The sequence below is a fragment of the Xylocopa sonorina genome, chromosome 4 (assembly GCF_050948175.1).
Source record: "Xylocopa sonorina isolate GNS202 chromosome 4, iyXylSono1_principal, whole genome shotgun sequence".
NCBI classification, from domain to species: Eukaryota; Metazoa; Arthropoda; class Insecta; order Hymenoptera; family Apidae; genus Xylocopa; species Xylocopa sonorina.
In genome coordinates, this window is record NC_135196.1 from 11024074 (window position 1) to 11049975 (window position 25902).

General features: G+C 43.8%; 2 protein-coding genes across 2 annotated transcripts in view; both read left to right on the forward strand.

Annotated features, from left to right (window-relative positions):
• The window catches only part of Gcn2 (eukaryotic translation initiation factor 2 alpha kinase Gcn2), a 215173-nt gene that overhangs the window by 1632 nt on the left and 187639 nt on the right, over nt 1–25902 (forward strand). The window lies entirely within an intron of this gene.
• Nucleotides 23373–25864, forward strand: Nachrbeta1 (nicotinic acetylcholine receptor beta1). Its single transcript, XM_076894057.1, has 5 exons — nt 23373–23636; nt 23725–23861; nt 24056–24210; nt 24428–25472; nt 25670–25864. The coding sequence occupies exons 1-5, from the start codon at nt 23549–23551 to the stop codon at nt 25832–25834; spliced, it is 1590 nt and encodes a 529-aa protein (XP_076750172.1). The 5' UTR covers nt 23373–23548; the 3' UTR covers nt 25835–25864.

Genomic DNA, 25902 nt, shown 5'->3' on the forward strand with positions numbered 1-25902 from the left:
GATATCGATTTTGGCAGTGATACGTCTCTTCCATGCAGCGAATCCAATCCAACGTATCGCCCATTCGCTGCAACAACGACGTGGCATAAAATAAACTCCGCAATGAAAATTATTCGAAGCCATAAATTTTCTAAAACAGTATCGTCCTGTACCAAATGGAAGAGCGATAAAATTTGCGGCGAACTGAAACGCGGTAACCGAAGTTACGTCGAGAATTAAAATCCAAATCGACGAAACAGATTGAACCGTAAAAAGAAAGGTAGGAAGGAAAGAGAAGAAACGAGCCGAGGTATATAATTTTTATGGAACACGGCGACCCACCCGTAAACCCGCCAACGTCTCCGCGACTTACGGTATCGCAGTTCCCGCAGTTGAAAATGAAACGAATCCTCCGAACGTAATTCAATTACCAACCCCCGGCTGGCCGCTCGCCGTCCCTCGCGGACCGATCGTTAAACCCGGTGTCTACGCAAGAATTATGAAAATTACCGAGCGTTAAGGGCAGCGGAGCCAAGTATGCCCCGAGACATTGTGTCGCGGCTAAAAGATGGAGGGAGAACGGTCAGATTTCCGGAAAGAATTGTCCGCGACGCATTGGCTGGGCAACGGGGGCGGCGCGGGATCGCTGGAACATCTACTCCGTGCCCCGAGGAAATTGCATTCTGCGGTCTTCCTCTGCGCCGCTTCCGCCGCTCTCGGTGCTCCTATGATAAAGAGAGAATAAGAGGCGGGCGTGCGCGGGAGAGGACACCGTTAGAGAAGTGAATCAAATTTAAGCCGACTCTCCGCGCCGACCCTCTCAGCTATTATCCTCCCGTCTTTCCGTCCGCCGCCCCGACCCTTCTCCCTTTTTTTTAATTTTCAAACAAAGCAACCTGAAAAACCTTTCCATCCGGCCTGGATACCGCTCTCTCTCTCTCGAACAGTCCGTCCGTTCGTCGTCGGCTTGGCAACCCACCACCTTCGAACACGCGGAAAACTGTCGCTAGTCGGCGGCTCTGGGGAAACGCGTGCACTACCGCGCCGTTTGCCCGTATGAAAACGCCTGAACACCACTCTTAGCCCAGGTAATAACCTGCCGACCTTTGCAACCGCGATGCCTCCGCTCTCTTGCCTACCTGCCCGCTACGTGACCGAGTTCTCTTTCCACGGAGGATTCGTTTTTACGCGCAACGGTTCGCGCGCTCCACGGGCTTTCAAACCGGGACCGCTCGGTATCAACGAGACGTCGTAGGCGGATGGTTTCGAAAGGTTCTCGAAAGACAAATGTCTTTACGGTTCGATGGATTCTTTTTTCATCCGTTCGTTTGAGTCAGAGTCGAAGTTAGCGATAAAATGTCCGTGGAATAATTTTGGGCCTTGACAAATTGTTTGTCCTCGAGTTCTTTTCCTTGTACAGTCACGTGTCGCGTAAATTCTTGTTAGCTTGTTGTAGAAGCTGATTAACTTATATCGATACGTTCGATGAATTATGCATGCATTTTTTTTAATGTCAAGTTATCGATAACTTTTTCAGTTAACGATTCGCGCTTATGATCCCAGAATTTATGTGCACGTGACGAGTATCGCTGGCAGTTACCGAGTTGCCATTAATTTGCACACTCCGGTAACGTTCACGGGTCCTTACTGCGAGCACGGTCTGCGAATATTTACGATCGGTATACAATATGATATAACACGTTTTGCTGGTCATTATGTCATATTATTGGCTGCGCCGCAACTTTCGAAAACTGGACACCCTTTAGTTATACCCAAATTTATTGGATTATAACTACAAATACTACGGTTGAATGGACACCGTAAACACGATCCATGATGTAAAAATAATTGAATATCATTCTACGCTATTCTGAATGTGTAATTTCCATAGAGAACTAAGAATGTCTCGTTATTTTTGCTATCTAATATTATTTGTCGCACTATTTTATTTCATCCGCAGCACCTAGTTGCACTTACTCCTAAAAGTTGGTCGTATTTATATTTGAAATACCTACATTTTGCTCGTCATCGTTAAACGTAGGAAAACTGGCTGCAGCTGCAGCTTGGGAAAATGTAATAAGGCAGAGGAAAGCTTCGATTTGTAGATTGGAGGGTGATATAAAGGGACCAAGTGGTATGCGATTAGACTAGAATCGTGAAACTTCGTTCTCGATGATAAGGTTTGAAAATTTTCACGAGAATAACATTTTTTCTTTCGCTGAACTTCGTCTCAGCGAGTTTAGCAGGAAAGAATTTTAAATAATTCAGTGATTTCTCATGAGAAAGTCAATAACGGTTCAATCGAACTTCGATTCTTCTGCGATGTTTCGCTAATAGAGATTCAGACGTAATTATCACTATTAAAATTCAATATTCAGATTTTGCATCCTTATTTTACGCTCGCTTTACTCTGAGTAACGAAGCAAGAATAAGCGTAACGTTGGCCTCCAAAATTAATATGGAGGTTATGTCGGCGGTTTCGTAATCGGCACGAGGAGAACTTTCTAACAATAGATGAATATTTCAGCAACTGTTTGTACCAAGCGAGATTCTATTCGAAAATTCAAAATAAGAAACACTGAATCTACATTTGAATCTCTAAACAATAAACTAACCATTCCTACAACCTTCAATCCTAAATACTTGATCTCTTCAGTTAACATCACCTTTCTGAATCTAAAATTAATCGTTAATAACATTAAAATTCAATTACTTCGCAATCTGTTCGATTTGAAGGTAAAAAAAAAAAAACAAAAGAAATAAGAACAGAAATAACAACAATGTGTAACACGAGCTTTTCATATTTCGAACGCACCAAATCGGCGAAACAAAGGACGATTAACCTCGATGGAAAAACACAAATAACTACGGCGCGCGCCTGCCGTTTCGAAATTTTCCCAATGACAGCGAGTTACGCAATAATCATTACCACGTATAAAAAGGTAGTGCCAACGAACCCAGCCATGCAAGGGCCTTCCTCGTAACAGGAAACACCCGGGGTCACGGACTGCCGTTGAAGTTCATGCCGGCGTGGTTCATCCAGCGAGGACGCGAGATGCGCAGAAAACCGGCTCGTTCGACTCACTTGTTAAGATAACAGAGCCGTGTATATCAGGTCTGTAATGCCGTGCCGTCGCGAGATCTCGCGTAGAAACACGTAACAACTGTCACCGTAACGAAGGTGAAAAAAGCGCGTCGCGACACTATCGGCGAGATTCGATTGACAATGGACGTGTGTTTTACCGCTCGGCGCCATTTACTGTTATATCGATAATCGTAACAGCGCGATATCGAACGACGCGATCGAGATCGCGCTGTCCGCGCCGCGCCGCGGCGTTCGATTGCCATTTAAATGTCAAATATGGCGGTCGAACACAGCCGCGTTCTCAGATAGAAACGAATGTAAACCTAGAATCGAGACGCGTTATCTGCTCGGACACGACTTTAAGTACAATGGTATAAACGTGTCTATCCTCTATCGTAGACGGGCACGACGAAAAGGGGGGAAGGAAAAAAAAAATGTAAACAAGCTTAACCGCGAGCCCATTAAAGAGACACTGTCGCGTGTTTCGCGACGCTTTATCTAGACGAGCGAGGAAATCACCTTGTGACAGAGTTAAAAGTCGAAGGTTCTCGGAACCGTGGACGGGAATGTGGATAGGTTGGGAATAAGACACGACTGCACGTGGGCAGAAACACGCCAGCCCCGCCACCAGGATGCACCGTGAAACAGCGTCCGCGCTGCGAAGCTGTCAAGACACGTTCCCGTATCGTCGTGAAATGATCGCGACGAGACCGCCGCGCCAACATATTTCAAACGCGTACATGCACGCGTACAATGGATACGCGAGGTACGTGTATCTCGTGTGTTACGCGGTGTTGATCGCACGAGGTTACCCCAAGGCGAGGCATACCCGGACGCGCGTCTCAATATCGAAAGGAGAGTACGTGTGGAGGAAAACCGTGGCTTGACAGCACGCGAGAATTGACCACGATAATGTACGTGCACGCGTCCGTGCATATTAATAGATTTCACTTACGATTTCAGCTACCGCTCCTTTGGCTCTCCAAGCGAACAGATACTGGTCCAGCCGCAATAATCTCCGTGGTCGTGGATCCGTCGATATACGCTCTCGTCGTGCACAGGCAGAGAAAGAGAGAGAGAGAGAGAGAGAGAACAAGACGGAGAGAGAGACAGATATACTCCAATCGAAGAGAGGAATGCGGAAGATGGAGAAACGGGGATAGCACCGCACAGTTGCACAGCCTGGGAAACACGCCTCTCGTACGAGCGAAACGGGAATGATCCACGATCAGTTGCCACGAGACTGAATCCACGATCGTTACGCGTAACCTTTACCTGAAGGGGAACCGCGTGCAGTCTTTTCCTACCGTGTCACCGTTGTCGCGCGAATATCGGATCGTGCGACGACGTCATTCCTCGTTACGATCTCACCCCTGCGACGAACCACGGCTGACTGACGGCTCGGTCCGCCACTTCGCTCCGATCTTCCCCGACCGCCTCGCCGCTCCGATCTTCCCCGACCGTCCCCTCCCCTCCCGCTTCAGCCGCTCGTTCCTGGCTTGGACACGATCTATCCCCACCACGCGGCTCGCTTCTCCCGCCGTCGCAACTCTCCTGCCCCGCGCGTCCCACGCCGCGAACGACGTTCAGTCACACGGCAACCGCCTGCTCGTGTGCTTCTCTTTCTCTTTCCTGCGTCCTGTTCCCGTACCGTGAAATGGAGCGAGAGAGGCTGGGGAGCACGGCGCGAAAGGTTGAGGAGGCTACCAGTGTCGTTGTTAACGTTACGGGTGGTACCATTGAACGCTCGCGCCTCTTCGTCTGCTCTATCTATGGACGTATATTGATGCTACGCTCATCGCGAAATTTAAAAATTTTAAATGGTATTTCGAAGTCTTCGATTTTGGTATGCATGTACGTGTGCACAACTTTCGATGATCGGATGTTATGTCCTACAGGACTCGCGAGAAGCTTGCGGTTATGATACTCCTAGGTGTAGAGAGAATGGGATTCGCTGAAAATCGCCGGTTCGTAAGGATTTCGAGTCGAAACGGAGAGCACACGAAGGGGGATCTGTTGAACAGCGCAATATCTGACGGTATTCCCCAGCGTGAACGGTTTATACCGGAGACGTGGGCCCGACGAGGACCTCGATCGTCCCTGGGGGTTCTCAGCAGAAACTCGTCCCCCTTTGCCCCCGCGGCAACCCTCTTCTGTACGCTCCTTTATCTTCTAGCCGCATACACGTAACCGTGGGTCTCCAGTGTGCACCAATGTCTTCAGCCACCGTCACGTTCGTTCCTCGGCTCACCTCTTTCTTCTCTGGACCCTTTCATTCTTCTTTTCCCCCGTTACCCGGGGCCCCTCGGCCAGCCACGTACCCAACGGTGGACCAAGAGCCCAGAGCCGTCGGGTGTGTGTATCGAGCAGGAATTCCGATCACTGCCGGATACTCTGGTCCACGTTCGACTCTTTCCAATCTTCTCTTATCCGGCTGTCTATCTCGCGTCGATAAAGCCACGCGAAAGCTGATCCCCAACGGATCCACGGACAGCCTGGTATCAGGAGCCTCGCTGTTTGTTACTACGGGGCACCTCGTTGACACGCCGTTGGTTGCATGCTAAACGAGCGTGCAGATAACTAGGTGGGATACCGTGCAACGGGTGGAGCGCATCCTGATTTCCGGCTGGATCTCTACCTGCCTTATTTGCGCTATACCGTGAAGAGATCAAGTGCCTGTTCAAGGCCACACGAGGGTTAACCATGGTGTAGAGGCTGCCGCTGTCCCGTTCACGGGCGGAGCTACTTAAAGCTCGTAAAAGATTTTATTCTCTCTTACACGTGTGTACTTTGCGTTGGGAACTGGTTAAGGTTCGAGAGATTGGCTAGGATCGAACGCTCGCCACATTTCGCGGTTCCCCGTTTATAGCGTTCTTCAGAATGATGATATAACGTTCGAATATTGTAGAGGCAGAGAAACGTGGCAAACGTTGGTTTTAATTGACGGTGACGATATGGAAAACGAGTAAGTGTGGAGGTGTGTGTATGAGAACGTTCGGGAATAAATTCGTGGGAGCCCTCTCGAAAGGGTTTTGAAAGGGCAGAGATAATGGCGAGGGCAGGGAATTTTGGCTCGAGAGGGAAGGTTCAGACCCTGCCCCGGGTTTTATTGAGAATTGATGACGGATTTGTTTTCAAGGTAGGCCACGGGACCAAGTCACCCGTTCGTTCGTTCCTATTTCGATATACAACGACTGCGTAGGGAAGGATTCGGAGCTTCCTTATTGTTCTGCACGAGATGCCCCGTGCACAACCGATTGAGCACGCGGTTCTGCTGTTCCAGAAGCTCTGTCATCCGAATTTTTAGTGCCCGAACGCTTTGTTGCTCTGAGACGGCTATTAAGATAATGCGCTCGCGGAGTGTTCGATCCTTCAGCCTGAATGCTGAGAATCATCGTTCGAGTCGCTTCGCGCGCGATTTAATATTTAGAGTCGTTGAAAGTTGAAGGAGGATTGGACAAATCTTTAACGAGGGTCTTTAAAGTCTAATGTCGGGATAGATACTGAAAGTCTAGAGAATCTTGAAAGCGTTGGAATGCTCGAGAGCTGCTCTAACGTAAATCGCATTAAACAGAGATATTGTTAAGCCATTAGTTGCAAAATAATTCTGTGCAATTAACATTTAGCAGCGCTAAATCAGCAGGTATGCCAAACTTCCAAATATGTAACCGAACGATTGTTCAATTATCCAGGGCAAATGAGAGATGTTTCAATCGTTAAACAAATATAATTTCGCTCGTACGAAATCAATGACCATAATTTCCGCGTAACTATTTTCATTGAGCATTACCGTCGAATTAAACTAACCTAAATTGACCGGTTAACTGTAAGTATCGTCGAATGATCACTGTGACGTAACAACTTATTTCGCTACGTATCACTCCGTGTTCCGATTTACTAAATTAATTCGTTTACATCGCTGTCGGATATTTATTACAATATCGTTAATGTAATACAATGGATAACAGGCTGATAACAGCGGTGCGGTTAATTGCTCAAAAACGGTAATCCGCAGTTGGAGTAATCCCCTCTAATGAATGGTAACCATGAGATCGATAGGTTTCCCCAGTTCTCGGGATATAACACGCTCTCGAGCGAATAACGCGTCAACATTATGAAAAATGCAATCGATCGGAAATCGGTCGAGTGTAAAGGAGGCAACGTTAATAGGTTTACCATGAATTTTGTAATATGTTTGCAGCTGGAATCTGAACGCATAGAATTCTGTGTTTAAATCCGCTGGTCTGGTCCATTTTTTACGAGTCGTTTCCATAATTCGCCATCATTTTCGCAGCGGGCGTAATCGCGTTTAAATTCAATTCCACGGGAGATCATTCGTGATTACTTTTTCACATACGTAACAGTACGTTTAATTCTCCCAGAGTATCCCTTGAACGCGCTATCAGCCTGCGAAGTAGCGCAACGCTCTGAAGTACGATCATAATTAAAAGCGGCACTTTCTAGCTAAACAATCGCGTAGTTATTCAAGGAACGTTCCGCCTGTTTCTTTCTTATTTTTAACAAATGCGCGTTACACTTTCATTAAAACGGGGCTTGATGTATTAAAGTTTAAAAGAACAATAACTCTCACGCGCCACACCACCCCCTCAAGCTACCCCTTGAAATTTACTCCTACTAAATAGTATTCGTGCCGTATTCCGTTTCAAGACGGAGAAGGGAGTACTCGCATTTCGCCTGCGTATACAATGATAACAATACATTTCTAAAATTAATTACCTAAGGTTGCTTCATGTTATCGTGTAATAATTACAATAATGTATCTCGATCTCAGTGATAAAATTGTACGAAGCATGTGCTGAGATAGAAATGTATATAAATCGTACGAATATGGAAGATTCTACGCTATGAAAATGATTTTATGAATTAACACTCGCGTTAGAATTCTTCCTGGTTGAATTAAAATGCCATAACGTTACCTTCTTCGATAAGGAAAAAACTAATAACAAATCCTTCTGCGTATATATATATATATTTTACGTCGTTCCGGATGAACTTCAAGTTTAGCCTAGCTTATCCACTCCAACCCCTTCGATCCAGAGCTTAAATCCTAAGCTTTCGCCGCCGCGGCCCCGTTTGTCTCTCAGCAGCTATAAAAATCATCCGACGAGCGTCAGACGTCGCACGTACCTACGTTCTCGATACTCGAGGGAAGTCGACGATTGCGGGACGATCTTCCAGAAAAAAAAAAAACGAGATCAATTCCGAGGTCCGTTCGCCGCGACGACCTCGTCCCGATTGCTCTCGTCGGTTGGCGGTCTTCGTTAATCTATGTCAATCGCGTGTGACGGATCAAAGTCTCCAGTTTCTAATCGTTTCTTCTCCCGTGCCTGTCGATCGAGGAACGAAAATTCGCAACGATTCGTTCGCAACGTGCCTTTCGATCGAGACGGTTCGCGTGCGATATCTCGTAAATAGCAGCGGCTACACGTTTGATTCGATTGTAACGCGAAATCGATTGCACGAGTCGATAAAAAGCGATACGCGCGCGACACAGTGGAATGAAATATGCCGTTTCAACTTACTCTTTCACGTTTTTGCGTCGACCTGTTCCTTTACCGGATTGGAAACCGCCGGTCGCAGGTTTGCGGTTGATGGTTTTAAAAGCCAGAGGTAAACATCGTTCGTCTTTCTATTAAACGAAGATACCGTTTCTCTTCCAGCATCGAAAACACCATATTGCTCTTGAACAATATTTTCACGTACACTTTCTTCACTCGGGGCAACGGTTACTCTTCGAAACACAATTATTCGATCAATCTGTATTTCCATAAATTCCCTTGAAATGAATCGCAAACGAGAGAGTTCCAAAGCACTGACAGAGACATCAGAGGGCAGCGAAATATTTCTAAGAAAAAAGAACGATCTAAAATGGAAACAAAAAAATTGCCAGAAAAAAAAAGCCAAGAAACTAAATGGAGAGGAGGAGAGGGTTGGATAGGATGAGGGTTGAATAATGATGGAAATTTCAAACAAATATTAATTACAATCGAAGCGCTGGGAACCACGGCCGGTCACGTAGCTGCATCCGGTAAGTAGCCGGGAATAATGTGATTCTGTCAAAACAGGACACCATCAATTATAGTTCTTGCCTTCAGCCGTGGTCTAGTTTTCAGGCTGCGCATCCCATCTTTCCCGACCCGTACTGTCACCGGGGGACAGCGGAAAATCGATGCGTGTGCGCGGAGAAACGTGTATCCGGTTGTGTTCCACGGAACCGCGATATTGACTTGGCAAACTGAATAATTATTAAACCAGCCGAGATCGAAATCAGTTCCCGCGGCGACACGGTTGAATCGACTCGTTAACGGGGTACGTTCGACGCGACTTTACAGCGAGTCGATTAAAGGGGTGGATCAGCCGGGCTTGTTCGAAAAGCCCAAGACGCCCAAGGTTCCTTTCTCTTTTCGTTTTTCCCAGCTGTTTGGTTCCCTTTTTCGTTCTTGAATATTCAAGGGCCCTTTTCGACGGTGTTCCTAAGGGATATTGAATACTCGAATGCCTTTGGTCATTTGAATATTCATTCTGGTATCGTTTGATGTGTATCATGGCCGCCCTCGGTGGTGGATTTTGTATAAAATGTGGAACGAAATTGATTCCGGCTATCCTTTGCTCGCTTCCCCGCGGTGCAATCAATTTAGTCGGAATCGATTAATATTCACTTAAAGATAGTTCAAGCATTTCGTGTAATATTGCATTTTCTGATTATCGTTCCTTTAACTGTGCTCTTCTTCGTTTAAATATAGGTCACTGTATAGAAAATAAAACATAGTTCGCTTTAATTACCACTGGAGTATCTCGAACTCTTTAGAAAGCATTTAATATTTAATTCCTCTCTTCTTCTTTAAAAATCATTCTTTCAAGGAAGCAGTCATCGAATGAACTTAAGACGACGCTAAAAGCTAATATTCGCTACTTACCTTCCGCCATGGTGATACGATGTGTTCTGCAATTTGCACTCTTCTCATAAAACGGCGTTGTCGCAAATTATTCTCCCGGGTTCTTCTTCAATATTCCTTTAGCGTCACAGGGCATTTTATAATATCGTTTCGCTGTCGTCTTCATTGAGGCAGCCTCCTCCGCCGTTTGAAGGCGCCGGGGGCGGCAATACGCCATCGAAGTGCCTTCAAACGAAAATCAATTATTAATCACAGTCACATGTCTTTACATCTCATTCAGACCCCCGAACGTCGCGTTCGTTTCGCGAAAGGTGTACCGTCCCGACACGACCGACACGTAACGCTGATATAAAACGAGCGATTGAATTTCCGATTAAAAACGTCAATTTCCGTTGTTACGCTTAATAAATCTCGACTGACTTTTTCGAATATGACATATATCCTATCCATACCTCGTCATTGCGAATATAAAATACGTAAAGACTGAAAATTTCTTCAACGCAAACGATGCGAGGTTTGAGAGACAAATTTTCCATCGAGTTCGAGGCTTTGAAAAATCTTGCGATTCGACTTGATTTTAGAAACGTGCAGGGATAAAATTTGTTCGTGGAGGCTCACGCATCGCGGATCGTTAACCAGCGCTCGCGTTCACGTCGCAAACAAGCGGAATGTCGTTAAGGGTTTCAGCCGTTATCGACGGTGCTTAAGTTTCCTGGTTGCATTCGCAAAGCTGAAGAGCCAGTGACTTGGTTGCCCCAAGTTTCAAACTGATAACCGCAACGATTAAGCGGATAGTAATAGGAATTCGCAAGTCGTGCAGCGGCCTGATACCCGCGGGTTCGCAGAGGGTAATTCAACTACCCTTGCGCTGGACAACGTTACCGCGCCATGACAATGAATATTTGGCCAATACTTCACATTTCGCTCGCTCGTGGGACTGTTAAGCATGGAACACACGGTATTCCGCACGTTTTGCCATTTTTCGAGTGTAAAACGTATCGCTTCTCGAGGGTAAAACGTAATTAAAGAAGGGTAGAAATCTTCTCTGAATTATCACTAACAGCTCTGAAGAATTACTGTAACACTTTGACTACTATTAAAACACTCCAAGTGTAATTACTTGCAAGATAATTTTAATATTTTTGGAGACACCAAGTGTGGAAATTATATGCTCCCTCAGACTAAGTACGATGCGACGGAGCAAGCAACGAGGGGTAATACATATCCAGCGATTAGTGGTTCCAACAGCCGAGGAACGTAAATTTGAACCGCGACGGAAACATCGCAAGTGAGCGGATTAAATTAGTTCGTTCCTTCGCCTGGCGTTCGTCGATCGTTAAATCTATCTATTGTCGAGCGACGTCATTGGCAAACGAATCTGGAGCATCTGTTTGGAGTATCAAGGCGATCATTGTTTCCCGACGCGGTTAATTGATGATCCTTTCGGTGTGGCTGCCAGTATAACTAATAAATTAATGCGACCGCAGGGGATCCAATCGGTTTTTCCTCGGTTTCCGTCGCTAAAATACTATCGACGCGGCGCGATGCCATTTTCTATGTATATTGGCAAGATGGCGGTCTACGATTGAGAGGAAACAAGCGTCGCCAATCCTTCTTTCCACAGTTTAGCATAGGGGGAATGGAATAATAGAATGATATTCTCAAAAGTTATATTTCATACGTATTATTCTTCCATTTAAATATTCCGGTACGTCGATTGGGGACATTCAGCGGATGCGCTAGAACTACATTTAATGCCACCCATGACGGTCCCATTAAAACTATTTAACTTCAGTTGGAAGAATCACGCGCGAGACATAAACGCGTGGCAGCTGTTTAACTATCGTATTAGCGACGATGTTTGAATAAAAATGTACAGTCCGTGTGTAACTTCGATTAAACTGTCCCGCGTGCCACCCCCTCCGCTTCTTTCCTCCGCGAGGCCATAAATTGAAATTCCGAAAGGGGCAATACCCACAGAGTATGCAAATGCGTGTATAAAGTACGTTTCACGTGGCCATTAATTTCAACTACCATCCCGAGTTATATACCACTATAATAAAAAACCGAGTAGAACGACTAACAAAATATTGTCTCTGCCTGTCACACGATGTGATATAACTGATTAAGCAACGTAATGTGGATGTTCACGTAAAAATGCTCAAATGTAGATCGATGCATCCACTGAAATAACATGGATCACGATGAGATTCCAATGAAACAATCGCACGGACTTTTCTATACGATTTTGCACTGTCTTTTTAGAGGTAACGCGAAGCGCGCTGCTCGAGAGGGTTGCGCGACGAAACAACGGGGGTGGCTGCGTAACCGCGCCCGCATTTCGCCAGCATAATATCCAGATTATTGCCAGATGGATCTTGAGACAACTCTCGTGATTTCGCGGTGGCGAAGCCACGTCTGCGGTGGTCGTACGCAGTGGTGCGCGCGCGTAATGGAATTCACCCGGATGGGAACACGCCTTTATTACAGGACGGGGCTGGGGGGCGAACAATTTCGACAGACAATTTCTATTCAAGATTAGCGTGCGCCGGTGTTCGAGTCTTACGCGAATCGGTCGAAAACCGCTGATATCAGCTCAGACGGCGATGGCATGCCAACGAGCGTTGGTCCAAGCAGAAAGGGGATGTCTATGCAAATTAACTGATAATTACGCGCGAGGACGGGAAGGTATCGCCGCAGGAATTTCCTCGCTGTGAAAACAAATTTGTCTGGACGACACGCACGGTTCTCTGCGAAAATACCACGCTACGCTTGTTTCTGTTACGTTTAATTTTGGCTTCTCTTTTGCGAGACAATTCAGTTGGCGGACCGTCGTCCTACGATGGAATATATTGCCAAGGACCAGACTTGTTTAACGCGTCGGTGACATCGCAGGCTTTGCAATTAATCGAACACCGCGAGCTACCTACCGCTCGTCGATCGATAGGTAAACGATATTCAATTAGACAAAGGGCTTAAACGTTAACGAGCTCGAGATTTCACCTTTGATATTGCCTTGGCCCAGATACGCGGCCTCTGATGCCAATTCTAATATTCCAATTAAACAAAAAGCGAGAGACTGTTGCCGGGGGACACAAAGGAAGTTTTAATTGAAATTTTAAATCTTCAGGGGTTTCTTTCTACTCTTTTTTTTGGGGGCGAGTTATCAGCTGGAAATTACTTTTGCGAAATTTTAAAGGACGAGGTGAATTTGAAGAATTATTTGAAGAGGTTATAAAGGGTTCGTCGTTTATTTCTGATTGTATCGATGCTGAGAAGTTCGGAAAAAGTAACATCGGAACACCCCATTGTTCCGTATCTCCGTGAAAGTAACAGTTTCAGTTTTACTCTGTCCTCGAAACTGTTTAACCGATATTTTAGGTCGAATGCTTTTGATGGAACAGCGAGCGGGGAATTTGAACAGAAAACAACTCTCATCTAACTACGTGAACTTTTAATACCGACAGATGTAGCAGATGTAACATGTTAACAATCAGTTACAAACTTCGACGCTGCGCGTGTCCAATTTTGTAACCGCGAGCGTGTTCCCCCGGCAAATGGATTATAGAAACTCGAGACTTGAGAAAATGTCACTGCGATGGGAGCCGTAGACGAGAAAGAAACGAGCGAGAGGCCACGATCTAATTAATCTCAACGCGACACCGGGCTCTTTTTTAAATCGCGCACAGAGACACGTTCGAATTGCAAATTCGAGACGCGTCCCATTCCTTCGAGTATCAGATTTTCACCGTAAAACGAGTTTCAGTGCCATCGCCGCCGCTACCTGCTACGCGCACGGGGGTCAGGACCAAGGGGTGTGAGACTCTCCATTCGTTCGACGAGGAAACGCCTGCGCGCTAAGAGAAAAAGGAAAGAGAAAAAGAGAAAAGGAACCACCCCTCGCACCCATTCATTTTTTACACGAATGTACGAACCTATTACGCACTCACAAAGGATCGACAATGAATGGAGAATCGTGAAACGGAAAGCCGTAATTGTAGCTGATTGGAACATTTCCCGGCTCTCCATTCTTCCACGAAGGATCCGCGCGATTTAGCCGGTCGGATGTTTAACGGCGAACGATGTTTCATTTCGATTCGAATTACGGTGACTGGCGACGAGAAATTCCTTTCTTCGACGCGCTGAAGGGAAATCGGAATTTCAAGGGACCCGTGGCGGGGCGCAAGGTAAATTCAGCGCGAAGGGTTTCGATCGAGAACCAGCGAAAAATAGCTCAGGAGTGTTTCAATTAAATTCCATTCGACGGTGAAAGTTTTTCGATGGTCCAGCGGTGTGCTGACTGTTGCAATTTTTTTTTTTTTTTTTGGTGAGACCGCGGATAAGTTTCACGGTTCTCGATAATTTCGTTACGCCAGCCGTCTTAGCACACCGTCTCTCGCGACAATTAACCAGCGTAAAACAGTTAACGAGCAAGAACCGAGTGAATTTCAGGTTTCGAATTTTCTGCTAGATAAAATTCCTAATTCCTCGCGGAGAGGGTTCGTCAATTAGAAGGGGTTGGTGCGAGCGCAGGATGTATGGAATAATTGAGACCCGCGAAACACCGTGCAAGGCTTTATCTCGTCACTAATTGCGGATCGTTGAATCACTGGGCGACTGTAGAGCAACCGCGTTTTTTCGAATCCAATTAAGGCGGGACGGATTGAAAACTTGACTCGAGAGTCTTTTTCTAAGTCGATGCTCTGCGAGATTATTTTTAATTCCATTGTTTCTGCGCAGTTCTGTAACGAATCGTGTCTGAAAAGACATTCTAAGCAAAAGTATAGGTGGTAGGTTCTATTGAAAATGGTTTCAGAGCTGGGATTCTTTTCAACGTAATAATTTTATAGAATTTTCATCTGTTCTAATTGAAGTATGTTAAAAATTAAAGTGTTTACAGAAACAAAATTGATTTTATACATTGCACAGTCTCCACGTTTGTAAAGTTTCGAAATTCTTGAGGTTTCTTAAGTGTAACGTGCAAGCATCATTCTATTCTTCATTTCTTGTTAGTACAATTTGTAAGAATTTGTTTGGTAATGTTTATTCGCATCATATGAACATTGGAAATAATTAATGTTATAAAAATCATGACGAACTTCGTGAATAATTATTTCCGTGTAATGGACGAACTGCAATTAAGTTGGATGGAATTTATAATTATTCGCGAGGCAATGGTTGTTTGGATAACAATTATTTGAGACGAGAGTCTGCTCCTCGTTAAAACGACAAAAATGGCAACGAAGAAATAAGTATCGCATCTTTTAATATTCTACATATCGATAGAATTCGATAATTTTCGAAGCTTCATTCATTCTCAAAAGAATTTATGAAAATTATTATTTCCCACAATTCTTCTCTAATTACGCAAAGCTACTTTTCTCGTTTCACGTTTGATTCGTACCTGTTGCTATTTATTCCCGAGTAAAATCCGCAATTCCGTTTCATGGCAGCGTTGCAAGCGTGCAATTTTACAACTTTGTCGATCATGGGTTTACATTGGATTCGGAACAGAGGGAATTTCAGGGTAAAATTAATCTATTAGTTCGTTTAAATCCTGAGGGATGGATTAACAATATATAAAACGTAGCTGCTAAATTGCATCTGAGAGTTCCCAAGATAAGTACTTGATTATCAATGCAGTATAGTACAGATAATTCACAAAATGCACTTTTGCCTCGCAAGATTCGGAGTTTTCGTACTTATTTTACAGCACATATAGACTGAATTTGTAAAAAATGTATAAAAAATGAAGTACACCACTGCAATAAGCTGCAAAAAGAATAAATTTACAATAAAAATATGAAAATTAATAAATTGTGAGTCGTTATAGTATGAAAATTGATTTTGACAACTCGTCACCTTCAAGGGAGTGGGAGGTTGACGACAGTGGGGGGTTGATGACAGTGGGAGCGGGTGTATAAAAGCAGTGCGAGCCTGTCATTTGCCTTTTGGCTGTCTGGACGTCAGAGTGAGAAGGTCAGGGTGACAATGAGAATGGTTGCTCCTGGTGGCTAGCTGTGGTCAAGCCAAGGGTAGTGGACACTGGTGGATGACTGTGGACCACTGTGGACAGGGGTGGACGATGGTGGAGGAGCCAAGGATAGTGGACACTAGTGGATGATTGTGGACGGTGGTGGACCACTGTGGACGGTGGTGGACCACTGTGGACAGGGGTGGATGATGGTGGATAAGCCAAGGATAGTGGACACTGGTGGATGATTGTGGATGGTGGTGGATGACAGTGGACGGTAGTGGACAGTGATGGACAGTGATGGACGATGGTGGAGAAGCCAAGGATAGTGGACACTGGTGGATGATTGTGGATGGTGGTGGATGGCAGTGGACGGTAGCGGACAGTGATGGACAGTGATAGACGATGGTGGAGCAGCCAAGGATAGTGGACACTAGTGGATGATTGTGGACGATTGTGGACGATTATGGACGATTGTGGACGATGGTGGACAGTGTTGACAACGACTTTTGCCTGCTGATTGGTGAGTGAACAAATTAAAGATTTAACTATTCAAAAAAGCATTGATGGGTCCCTGCGTAGTCACCTCCACGGGGTGGGCCTGGGCCCTTGGTAACGTTTTCGAGAGATTGCGCTCTCGAAAACGATATCATGCTAAGGACTACGCGCGTAGATTTAAGTACAGATGTAAATTCAATGCTAGAACTACCAAAGCATTTAAACTGATTGTTTTATATAGACCTTATACATTAATTTTTACAAGTTTCTATAATATTACATCAACTTAAATTTTCTTCTCACTATTTATTTTCTATTCTTTGCTTTCCTTTTCGAGTATTATATACATAAATTTTTACAATTTTCTATAATATTACATCAACTTAAATTTTCTTCTCACTTTTTATTTTCTATTCTTTGCTTTTCGTTTCGAGTATTTAACTATCATTTTACTTTGTTCACATGAAATTGAAATACTTTTATTGCTGGTAGTTCTAACGTTGAGTTACTGCGTAAACTTTGTACTGAATTGTAACTTGTATAGTTAGTTAAGCTAGAGTATAAGTTAAGTTAGGTTTAAATTCTCGCCGCTGGATCGCCGATGGATCGCCGATGGATCGCCGTTGGATCGCCGCTGGATCGCCGAGGGATTTTATTTATTGATTTTTTTACTTGTTTTACTTGTTTTACTTGTTTTACTTATTGTACATGTATGTAATTCCCCTATTCCTTTCTTCACCTTTCCAATAAAATTGTAAAGGAATACATTACCTTATCCAAAGTGAGAAACAGCCACTTTTACCACCCATTACCGTCCGTTCATTAATACAGAACATAATTGTTCTCTTATAAATCGGTTCGCGTTTAGTCTATACCAATGAAAATGCGTTGCATACTCCCTTGAGCATTCTTACTTTCTGCTACGTGAGATCGCCTCACATAGTTTTCTTTTTTCTTTCTTCGTTCGAGATTCCGTCTTCCATCGCCACGCAGTGAAACAGACGAGACTCAATCAAACTGATGTGGTTTTCGGAGCCCATTAAGTTTTCGCAGCCCTTGTCGATTGGTACGCCCGTTGGGTACTCGACTTGGGTATAGGCTTAGCACATTGGACGCGCTCATCGCGGTTCGTTCCGAGTAGCTCCTACCCCGTGTCGCTGGGGTCTTCGGACCTGCTGTAAGACGACTTGGGGCGGTCTGCGAAGTTCGTTCTCGTCGGTGGGCAATGCGTCCTACTGCTAAGCCTCGCTGAATTCTTGATGGTACCCGCATTCACCATTGGGGAGAGCGTGGTTTCGATTGTTTCAACGTAAGACGTGGCAGAACTTGTTCGCGATTCGCGTCGGGTACGGTTCGCCTAGTGACTAGTGTCGAACCATCGGGTAGAATGCTCTCGTGGATATGTGACGCAGGTTTATTGGTACTTGTTCGTTTCGGTCGCGCCGCGAATTTTGTTCAGTTACTTTCTTTGATTAACTTCAGTTTAACTTAATTTTGTTTCCATCTTTACTAAGATTCTTATCAATTTTTCTTGTAATAAAATTAGAGAATTTAGTGTATCGTATCGTAGACCCTTTTGCGAGACACTTGAATTTTTCCAAAACGTGAGTAGAGTCATTTTAGAGTTTTCACTTTGGGTAAGACAGTGGCATTTCTAGTCATCCCTTTCGCAAAAGTCCATACTGCATTCTCTAAGATCTATGTGAAGAGAATGTATTATGGATTCCGGTTGTTTGAAATTCAGAAGTAGAGTCAGTCCTTGGTACCTTCTGTACCAAGAACACACAGATGTAATGGAAGGGTGGATGGGATTAGGGAAATAGGGATGGGTCCCTGCGTAGTCACCTCCACGGGGTGGACCTGGGCCCTTGGTAACGTTTTCGAGAGATTGCGCTCACGAAAACGATATCAAGCTAAGGACTACGCGCGTAGACTTAAGTACTGATGTAAATTCAATATTAGAACCACCAAAGCATTTAAACTGATTGTCATATATAGACATTATACATTAATTTTTAGAATTTTCTATAATATAAATTTACTTCTCACTTTTTATTTTCTCTTCTTCGCTTTCTCTTTCGAGTATTTTCACTTTTCCCTATAACTATCACTTTACTTTGCCGCATGAAATCAAAATACTTTTATTGCTGGTAGTTCTAATGTTGAGTTAATTATAAACTTTGTACTGGATTGTAAATTGTGTAGTTAGTTAAGCTAGAGTCTAAGTTAAGTTAAGTTTAGGTTTTCGCCGTTGGATCGCCGATGGATCGCCGATGGATCGCCGTTGGATCGCCGCTGGAGCGCCGAGGGATGTTAATTATTAATATTTTTCTATATTTTTCTATATTTTTATGTATAATATTGTATATTTTTGTAATTACCTAACATCCTTTCCTTAATATTCCTATCGTAAAGTCCATACTGCAATCTCTAAAATCTATGTGAAGAGAATGTATTATGGATTTCGGTTCGTTTAAATGATTAAAGTAGAGTCAGTCCTTGGTACCTTCTGTACCAAGAACACCTGAATGTAATGGAGGGTGGATGGGACTAGGGACATAGGGATGGGTCCCTGCGTAGTCACCTCCACGGGGTGGACCTGGGCCCTTGGTAACGTCTTCGAGAGATTGCGCTCTTGAAAACGATATCAAGCTAAGGACTACGCACGTAGACTTAAGTACAGATGTAAATTCGATGTTAGAACTGCCAAAGCATTTAAACTGATTGTCTTATATAGACCTTACACATTAATTTTTACAATTTTCTATAATATTCCATTAACTTAAATTTTCTTCTCACTTTTTATTTTCTATTCTTTGCTTTCCCTTTCGAGTATTTTTACTTTTTCGCATAATTATCATTTTACTTTGTTCGCATGAAATTAAAATACTTTTATTGCAGGCAGTTCTAACGTTGAGTTAGTGCGTAAACTTTGTACTGAATTGTAACTTGTATAATTAGTTGAGCTAGAGTCTAAGTTAAGTTAGGTTTAGGTTTTCGCCGTTGGATCGCCGATGGAGCGCCGATGGATCGCCGTTGGATCGCCGCTGGAGCGCCGAGGGATGCTAATTATTAATATTTTTATATATTTTTATATATTTTTATGTATTTTTATGTATTTTTATGTATAATGTTGTATATTTTTGTAATTTCCTAATATCCTTTCCTTAATATCCCTATCGTAAAGTCCATACTGCAATTTCTAAAAATCTATGTAAAGAGAATGTATTATGGATTCCGGTTGTTTGAAATTCAGAAGTAGAGTCAGTCCTCGGTACCTTCTGTACCGAGAACACCTGAATGTAATGGAGGGTGGATGGGACTAGGGACATAGGGATGGGTCCCTGCGTAGTCACCTCCACGGGGTGGGCCTGGACCCTTGGTAGCGTCTTCGAGAGACCGGTCCCTCGAAAACGGTATCAAGCTAAGGACTACGCGCGTAGATATAAGTATAATTGTAGATTTAACGCTGGAAACACCAAATCGATCAAAATCACTTTTATTCTGTAGATTTGACCATCATTTTGTGCATTCACTATTAAGAATTTTCTCCAATTCACACTTTTATCGCGGGTGGTTCTAGCGTTGAGTCATTAGCAATGCATTTGACATTTTCCAAGTCCTTTTCAGGACTTTGAAACTTTCAATTGGATTGCAAATTGTATTATTAGTTAAGTTATAGTATAAATTAAGTTAAGTTTAGGTTCTCGCCGTTGGATCGCCGATGGAACGCCGATGGATCGCCGTTGGATCGCCGCTGGATCGCCGAGGGATTTTAATTATTGATTATTTTCCTTGTTTTACTTGTTGTACATGTATGTAATTCCCCTATTCCTTTCTTCACCTTCCTAATAAAATTGTAAAGGAATACATTTTCTTATCCGAAGTGAAAAACAGCCACTTCCCCAATCCGTTACCGCTCGTCTATCAAAGTAGAACAAATTGTTCTCTGATAAATCGGTTCGCGTTTAGTCAGTACCGATGAAAATGCGTTACACACTCCCTTGAGCATTCTTATTTTCTGCTGCGTGAAATCGCTTCACGCATTTCTTCTTTTTTCTATCCGCTCGAAATTTCGTCTTTCATCGTCACGCAGCGAAATAGTCGATACTCAATCAAACTGATGTGGTTTTCGGAGCCCATTGAGTTTTCGCAGCCCTTGTCGATTGGTACGCCCGTTGGGTACTCGACTTGGGTATAGGCTTAGCACATTGGACGCGCTCATCGCGGTTCGTTCCGAGTAGCTCCTACCCCGTGTCGCAGGGGTCTTCGTACCTGCTGTAAGACGACTTGGGGCGGTCTGCGAAGTTCGTTCTCGTCGATGGGCAATGCGTCCTACTGCTAAGCCTCGCTGAATTCTTGATGGTACCCGCATTCACCATTGGGGAGAGCGTGGTATCAATTGTTTCGACGTAAGACGTGACACGTAACTTGTTCGCGATTCGCGTCGGGTACGGTTCGCCTAATGGCTAGTGCTGAACCATCGGGTAGAATGCTCTCGCGAGAATGTGACGCAGGTTTATCGGTACTTGTTCGTTTCGGTCGCGTCGCGAATTTTGTCTATTTTTGCTTCAACTTAGTTTCATTTCTCAGTTTGAGTCTAATTTTCTTAGTATTCATTTATAATTCAATAGAGAAGTAGAATTTAGCTTGTCGTATCGTATTCCCTTTTGCGAAACACTTGAATTATTCTAAAATGTGAGTAGAGTCATCTTAGAGATTTCACTTCTGGCAAGAGAATGGCATTTCTAGTCATCCCTTTCGTTAAAGTCCATACTGCAATCTCTAAAATCTATGTAAAGAGAATGTATTATGGATTCCGGTTTTAAATTCGCAAGTAGAGTCAGTCCTTGGTACCTTCTGTACCAAGAACACACAGATGTAATGGAAGGGTGGATGGGATTAGGGAAATTAGGGATGGGTCCCTGCGTAGTCACCTCCCCGTTGGTGGACCTGGGTACTTGGTATCGTTTTTGAGAAATTAAGTGATTTCTTGAAAACGATACCATGCTAAGGACTACGTATCATAATTAAGTTATTAGCGATTCACTTAAAATTTCCTGAACTCTTTGCAGGACTTTGAAACTTTACATGGTGTACGAATAACGATTCTTGTTCAATTGAAGTTCTGTAGGATGATAGCACAGTCAAGGTATAAGGTGAAATTAAATTTATCGATGCATTCTAAAGTACAAAACCTTTATTTATCGATCACATCTTTTACATTTTCTTTAAAAAAAAAACAAAAATCCCAATTTTCCCTGCCATTTCTGCAAATTAGACCTAAATTTATCTGAATCGGCTGTATAAATTTGTTACACAAGTAGTGGATCAGCCTGTATATTAATTTTGTATCAGTATTCATCATTTTTAGCGAAATTATTATATTTTTTATGTAAGTATACCTTACACTATTATTTAATTGCATCGATGAATACTGAAACAAAATTAATATATATTACACATCTATTCCCTTCCTGATTTCGTTTTCGCTTCTATTTCCTTCTCCCTGCTTCTCCTTCTCATCTTAATTACAAAATTCAAGAGTACTGTCGATTAAATAAAGAAATTTCTCAATTTCTATTCAATTGAAGAAGTCAGATAAATTATATCTGCCGCTTTAGAGATAAGAAAGAGAAAGATATATGCGAAGCTATAGGAAAGAGTGAGACAGATGTTATCCACCCTACTGAAGAACCCCTGGCGCCATCTCTGTAAAAAGTGCTCAAACTGGTCGCCTACAATTATCGACAGCTTTGAGAAGTTCACTTTGCTGTCGATAATGCTGAGCGAACAGTTTGAGCACTTTTTACAGAGATGGCGCCAGGGGTTCTTCAGTAAAGCGGGTAATATCTGTCTCACTCTTTCTTATAGTTTTTTTATATATCTTTCTCTCTCTTACCTCTAAAGCGGGAGATATACAAAAAATTGCAATAAAACTAGTGAGATATACAATAAATTACAATAAACTACATTAACTATACAATAAATTACAATAAACACTGAAACTAGTAAAATATACAATAAATTAGAATAATACTAATGAAGTATATAATAAATTATAATAAAACTTAAGTTTTATACAATATAAGTAATTATAATATTTCTTCTATCTATCGATGCACTTAAATCAATTTAATTAAAGCTCGTGAAATGAAAAGATGCGTCGGAAGATGCTCTTTAAAATGCCGTTTGAATTTTAATATATTTCTTTCTAAATTGCTAAGATCATAAATTTAAAGAAAATATGGATAGCTTCGGTTAATTTCTGTATTCATCAAAATTTTTGCGAATATTGCTGTTCACGAGGAGAGTTCAGAGTGCAGTAGCGTACAGCTGTGCGCCTCGTGCTTGCACGTCGATAATCACTTTCAATCCTGTGCTATTCGAATCGATCAAACATTACAAAATCAACAACCGCATCCAAGTTTCATTTATCGTTTCTCCGATCACATCAGCCTCTAATTTTCCAATCTCTATCAACAATTTAATTAGAAGAAACAGCTTCTAGCGTCTTCTACTGACAAATCTTCTCTGTATCAAAAACAATCGCTGTACCAATTCTTCAGGATCTATTTCCTGATGTAATTAAAATTCCAAGAGGAACTCGAACACCAGAAAACCTTCAGATATCATCGAAACTCCATCCTCTCTTCGTACATTCGTTCAGCAGCCCCAACTTGTCCAGAATCCCTCGATAAAGCAGACCTGGAAGCTCCGCGAGCAGCATCTAGGACGCATCTGTGAAGCGCATCCCTCGTGAACAACCCTCCCGTTTCCGCCAGTTCTTCTCGCGTCGCGACGCACCCTCGCGCCCCAACTGTTCGAACCTCGCTCGTCTCTTGCCCTCGTTCGTCTCTGATCGTCGCTGCTTCTCATCGAATCAATCAGTCGCAACAGTGAAAAAAAGAAGAGATACTGTGCGCGAATTCGTGGCGATCGGTGGCGAAATGCTCGCGTGATTAAACCCCGACACGATGGAAGAGGGGTTGCGTCGGTGGATCGGGCGGCAAGAAAGGAAATGCACTTACTGGCCAGCGTCTGCGTCCTCATATTGATCCGCAGCGGTGGTTCACGGAGCGTGTACAGTTGTCTATGGGTGGGACGCCTGAAACCTGTGGAAAAATGCATTTTTGTTTGCGGCTCGCGCGTCTCCTTCTCATCTCGACGGTTCTATGCGTTGGTAAGGCGTTGCTGCACCCGCGTTCCCGATTAGGGGATGGTTTTTCCCACGCTGGTGCTCGTTTGGTGTTGACGTGGTCGTTTCTCAGGTCTCTGCTCCGAGGATGAGGAGAGGTTGGTGCGAGATCTGTTCAGGGGGTACAACAAACTCATCAGGCCCGTGCAGAACATGACTGAGAAGGTGCACGTGAATTTTGGCCTTGCCTTCGTGCAGTTGATCAACGTGGTGAGGATCTGGGCTGATGCTTGGTCGTTTCTTTGCTAGTTTCAATACTTCGTATTATTCGAATCATTTTTCAGTAATTTTCCAATGATTTCTTTCCTGTATTTTGTATTAATTATCGTATACTATGCGCGGATATCGCTGTTGGATTACACGCGAGGATTGCAGAGGCGATGAGTGTTGTTCTGTGCTTCCAGAACGAGAAAAATCAGATCATGAAGTCGAACGTATGGTTGAGATTCATTTGGTCGGATTATCAATTGCGCTGGGACGAGGCTGACTACGGTGGAATCGGAGTTCTCAGGTTGCCCCCTGACAAAGTCTGGAAACCAGATATTGTGCTGTTTAACAAGTACGTGGTTAACTAATTATCGCTCCATGTATGCTTGAAACACTTCGATATCTCCCCACTTCTCATATTCCTTTTCTTCTTCATGTCTGATATAAACTGCGTGCTCCTAAAAAAATTGATTCCAAAAACTATTCGAACGATATTTCAACGAATCACTCGAAAGCTTCATCCACGACAGATATAAAACGATAATCCTTCAAGCGTAAAACATTTCCAGCGCTGATGGCAATTACGAAGTGCGATACAAGAGCAACGTCCTGATCTACCCCAATGGCGACGTCCTCTGGGTCCCTCCAGCGATCTACCAGAGCTCCTGCACCATCGACGTCACGTACTTCCCCTTCGACCAGCAGACCTGCATCATGAAGTTCGGATCGTGGACGTTCAACGGCGACCAGGTGTCCCTGGCCCTGTACAACAACAAGAACTTCGTCGACCTCTCAGACTACTGGAAAAGCGGCACCTGGGACATAATCAGCGTGCCAGCCTACCTGAACACCTACAAAGGCGACTTCCCCACTGAAACGGACATCACTTTCTACATAATCATCAGACGCAAGACTTTATTTTACACGGTGAACCTGATCCTACCCACTGTGCTCATCTCTTTTCTCTGCGTGTTGGTCTTCTATCTTCCAGCGGAGGCTGGCGAGAAGGTGACGCTTGGCATCAGCATCCTGCTCTCGCTGGTCGTGTTCCTGTTGCTCGTCAGCAAGATCCTCCCGCCCACGTCCCTGGTTCTTCCACTGATCGCCAAGTACCTGTTGTTCACCTTCATCATGAACACGGTCAGCATTCTCGTCACTGTGATCATCATCAACTGGAACTTCCGCGGGCCCAGGACGCACAGGATGCCGCAGCTGATCAGGAAGATCTTTCTCAAGTACCTGCCAACCGCGTTGCTGATGAGGAGACCCAAGAAGACTCGTCTCAGGTGGATGATGGAGATACCAAACGTGACGCTGCCTACGTCCACTTATTCAGGGAGCCCCACGGAACTTCCCAAACACTTGCCAACCTCGTTGACCAAGTCGAAGATGGAGGTGATGGAGCTGTCCGATCTTCATCATCCGAATTGCAAGATCAATAGGAAGGTTCATCATACCACCAGTGGATCCAGCGCTGCTGGGGGCGAAGGTCTGACGGATAGAAGGGGTTCAGAGAGTTCTGACTCCGTGTTGCTCAGTCCAGAGGCGAGCAAAGCTACAGAGGCCGTCGAATTCATTGCTGAACACTTGAGAAACGAGGATTTGTATATACAGGTGAGGATTCCGTCGATTCTGATGTCTGGTTACGGTTTTATTTTGTTACATCAGCGTTGATTCTTGTTGAACAGCGTTGGTAAAGTGTTTCATGGGGATTTGGAAGTATAGTTGTTGTACCTGTAATTTGGTAATTTGATTGAAAAGTATATTTGCATAGATTTGATATTATGCGAAGATTTCTTCGTGAATTGCAGACAAGAGAGGATTGGAAGTACGTGGCGATGGTAATCGATCGACTGCAGCTTTACATATTCTTCTTGGTGACCACTGCGGGTACCATTGGGATTTTAATGGACGCGCCCCACATTTTCGAGTACGTGGACCAGGATCGTATCATTGAGATCTATCGTGGGAAGTAATTCCCTGAATTCTAGCAAATTGCAAGCTCGCTCTGCAAAGTTTCGCGAACGTTGCTTCATATCCAACA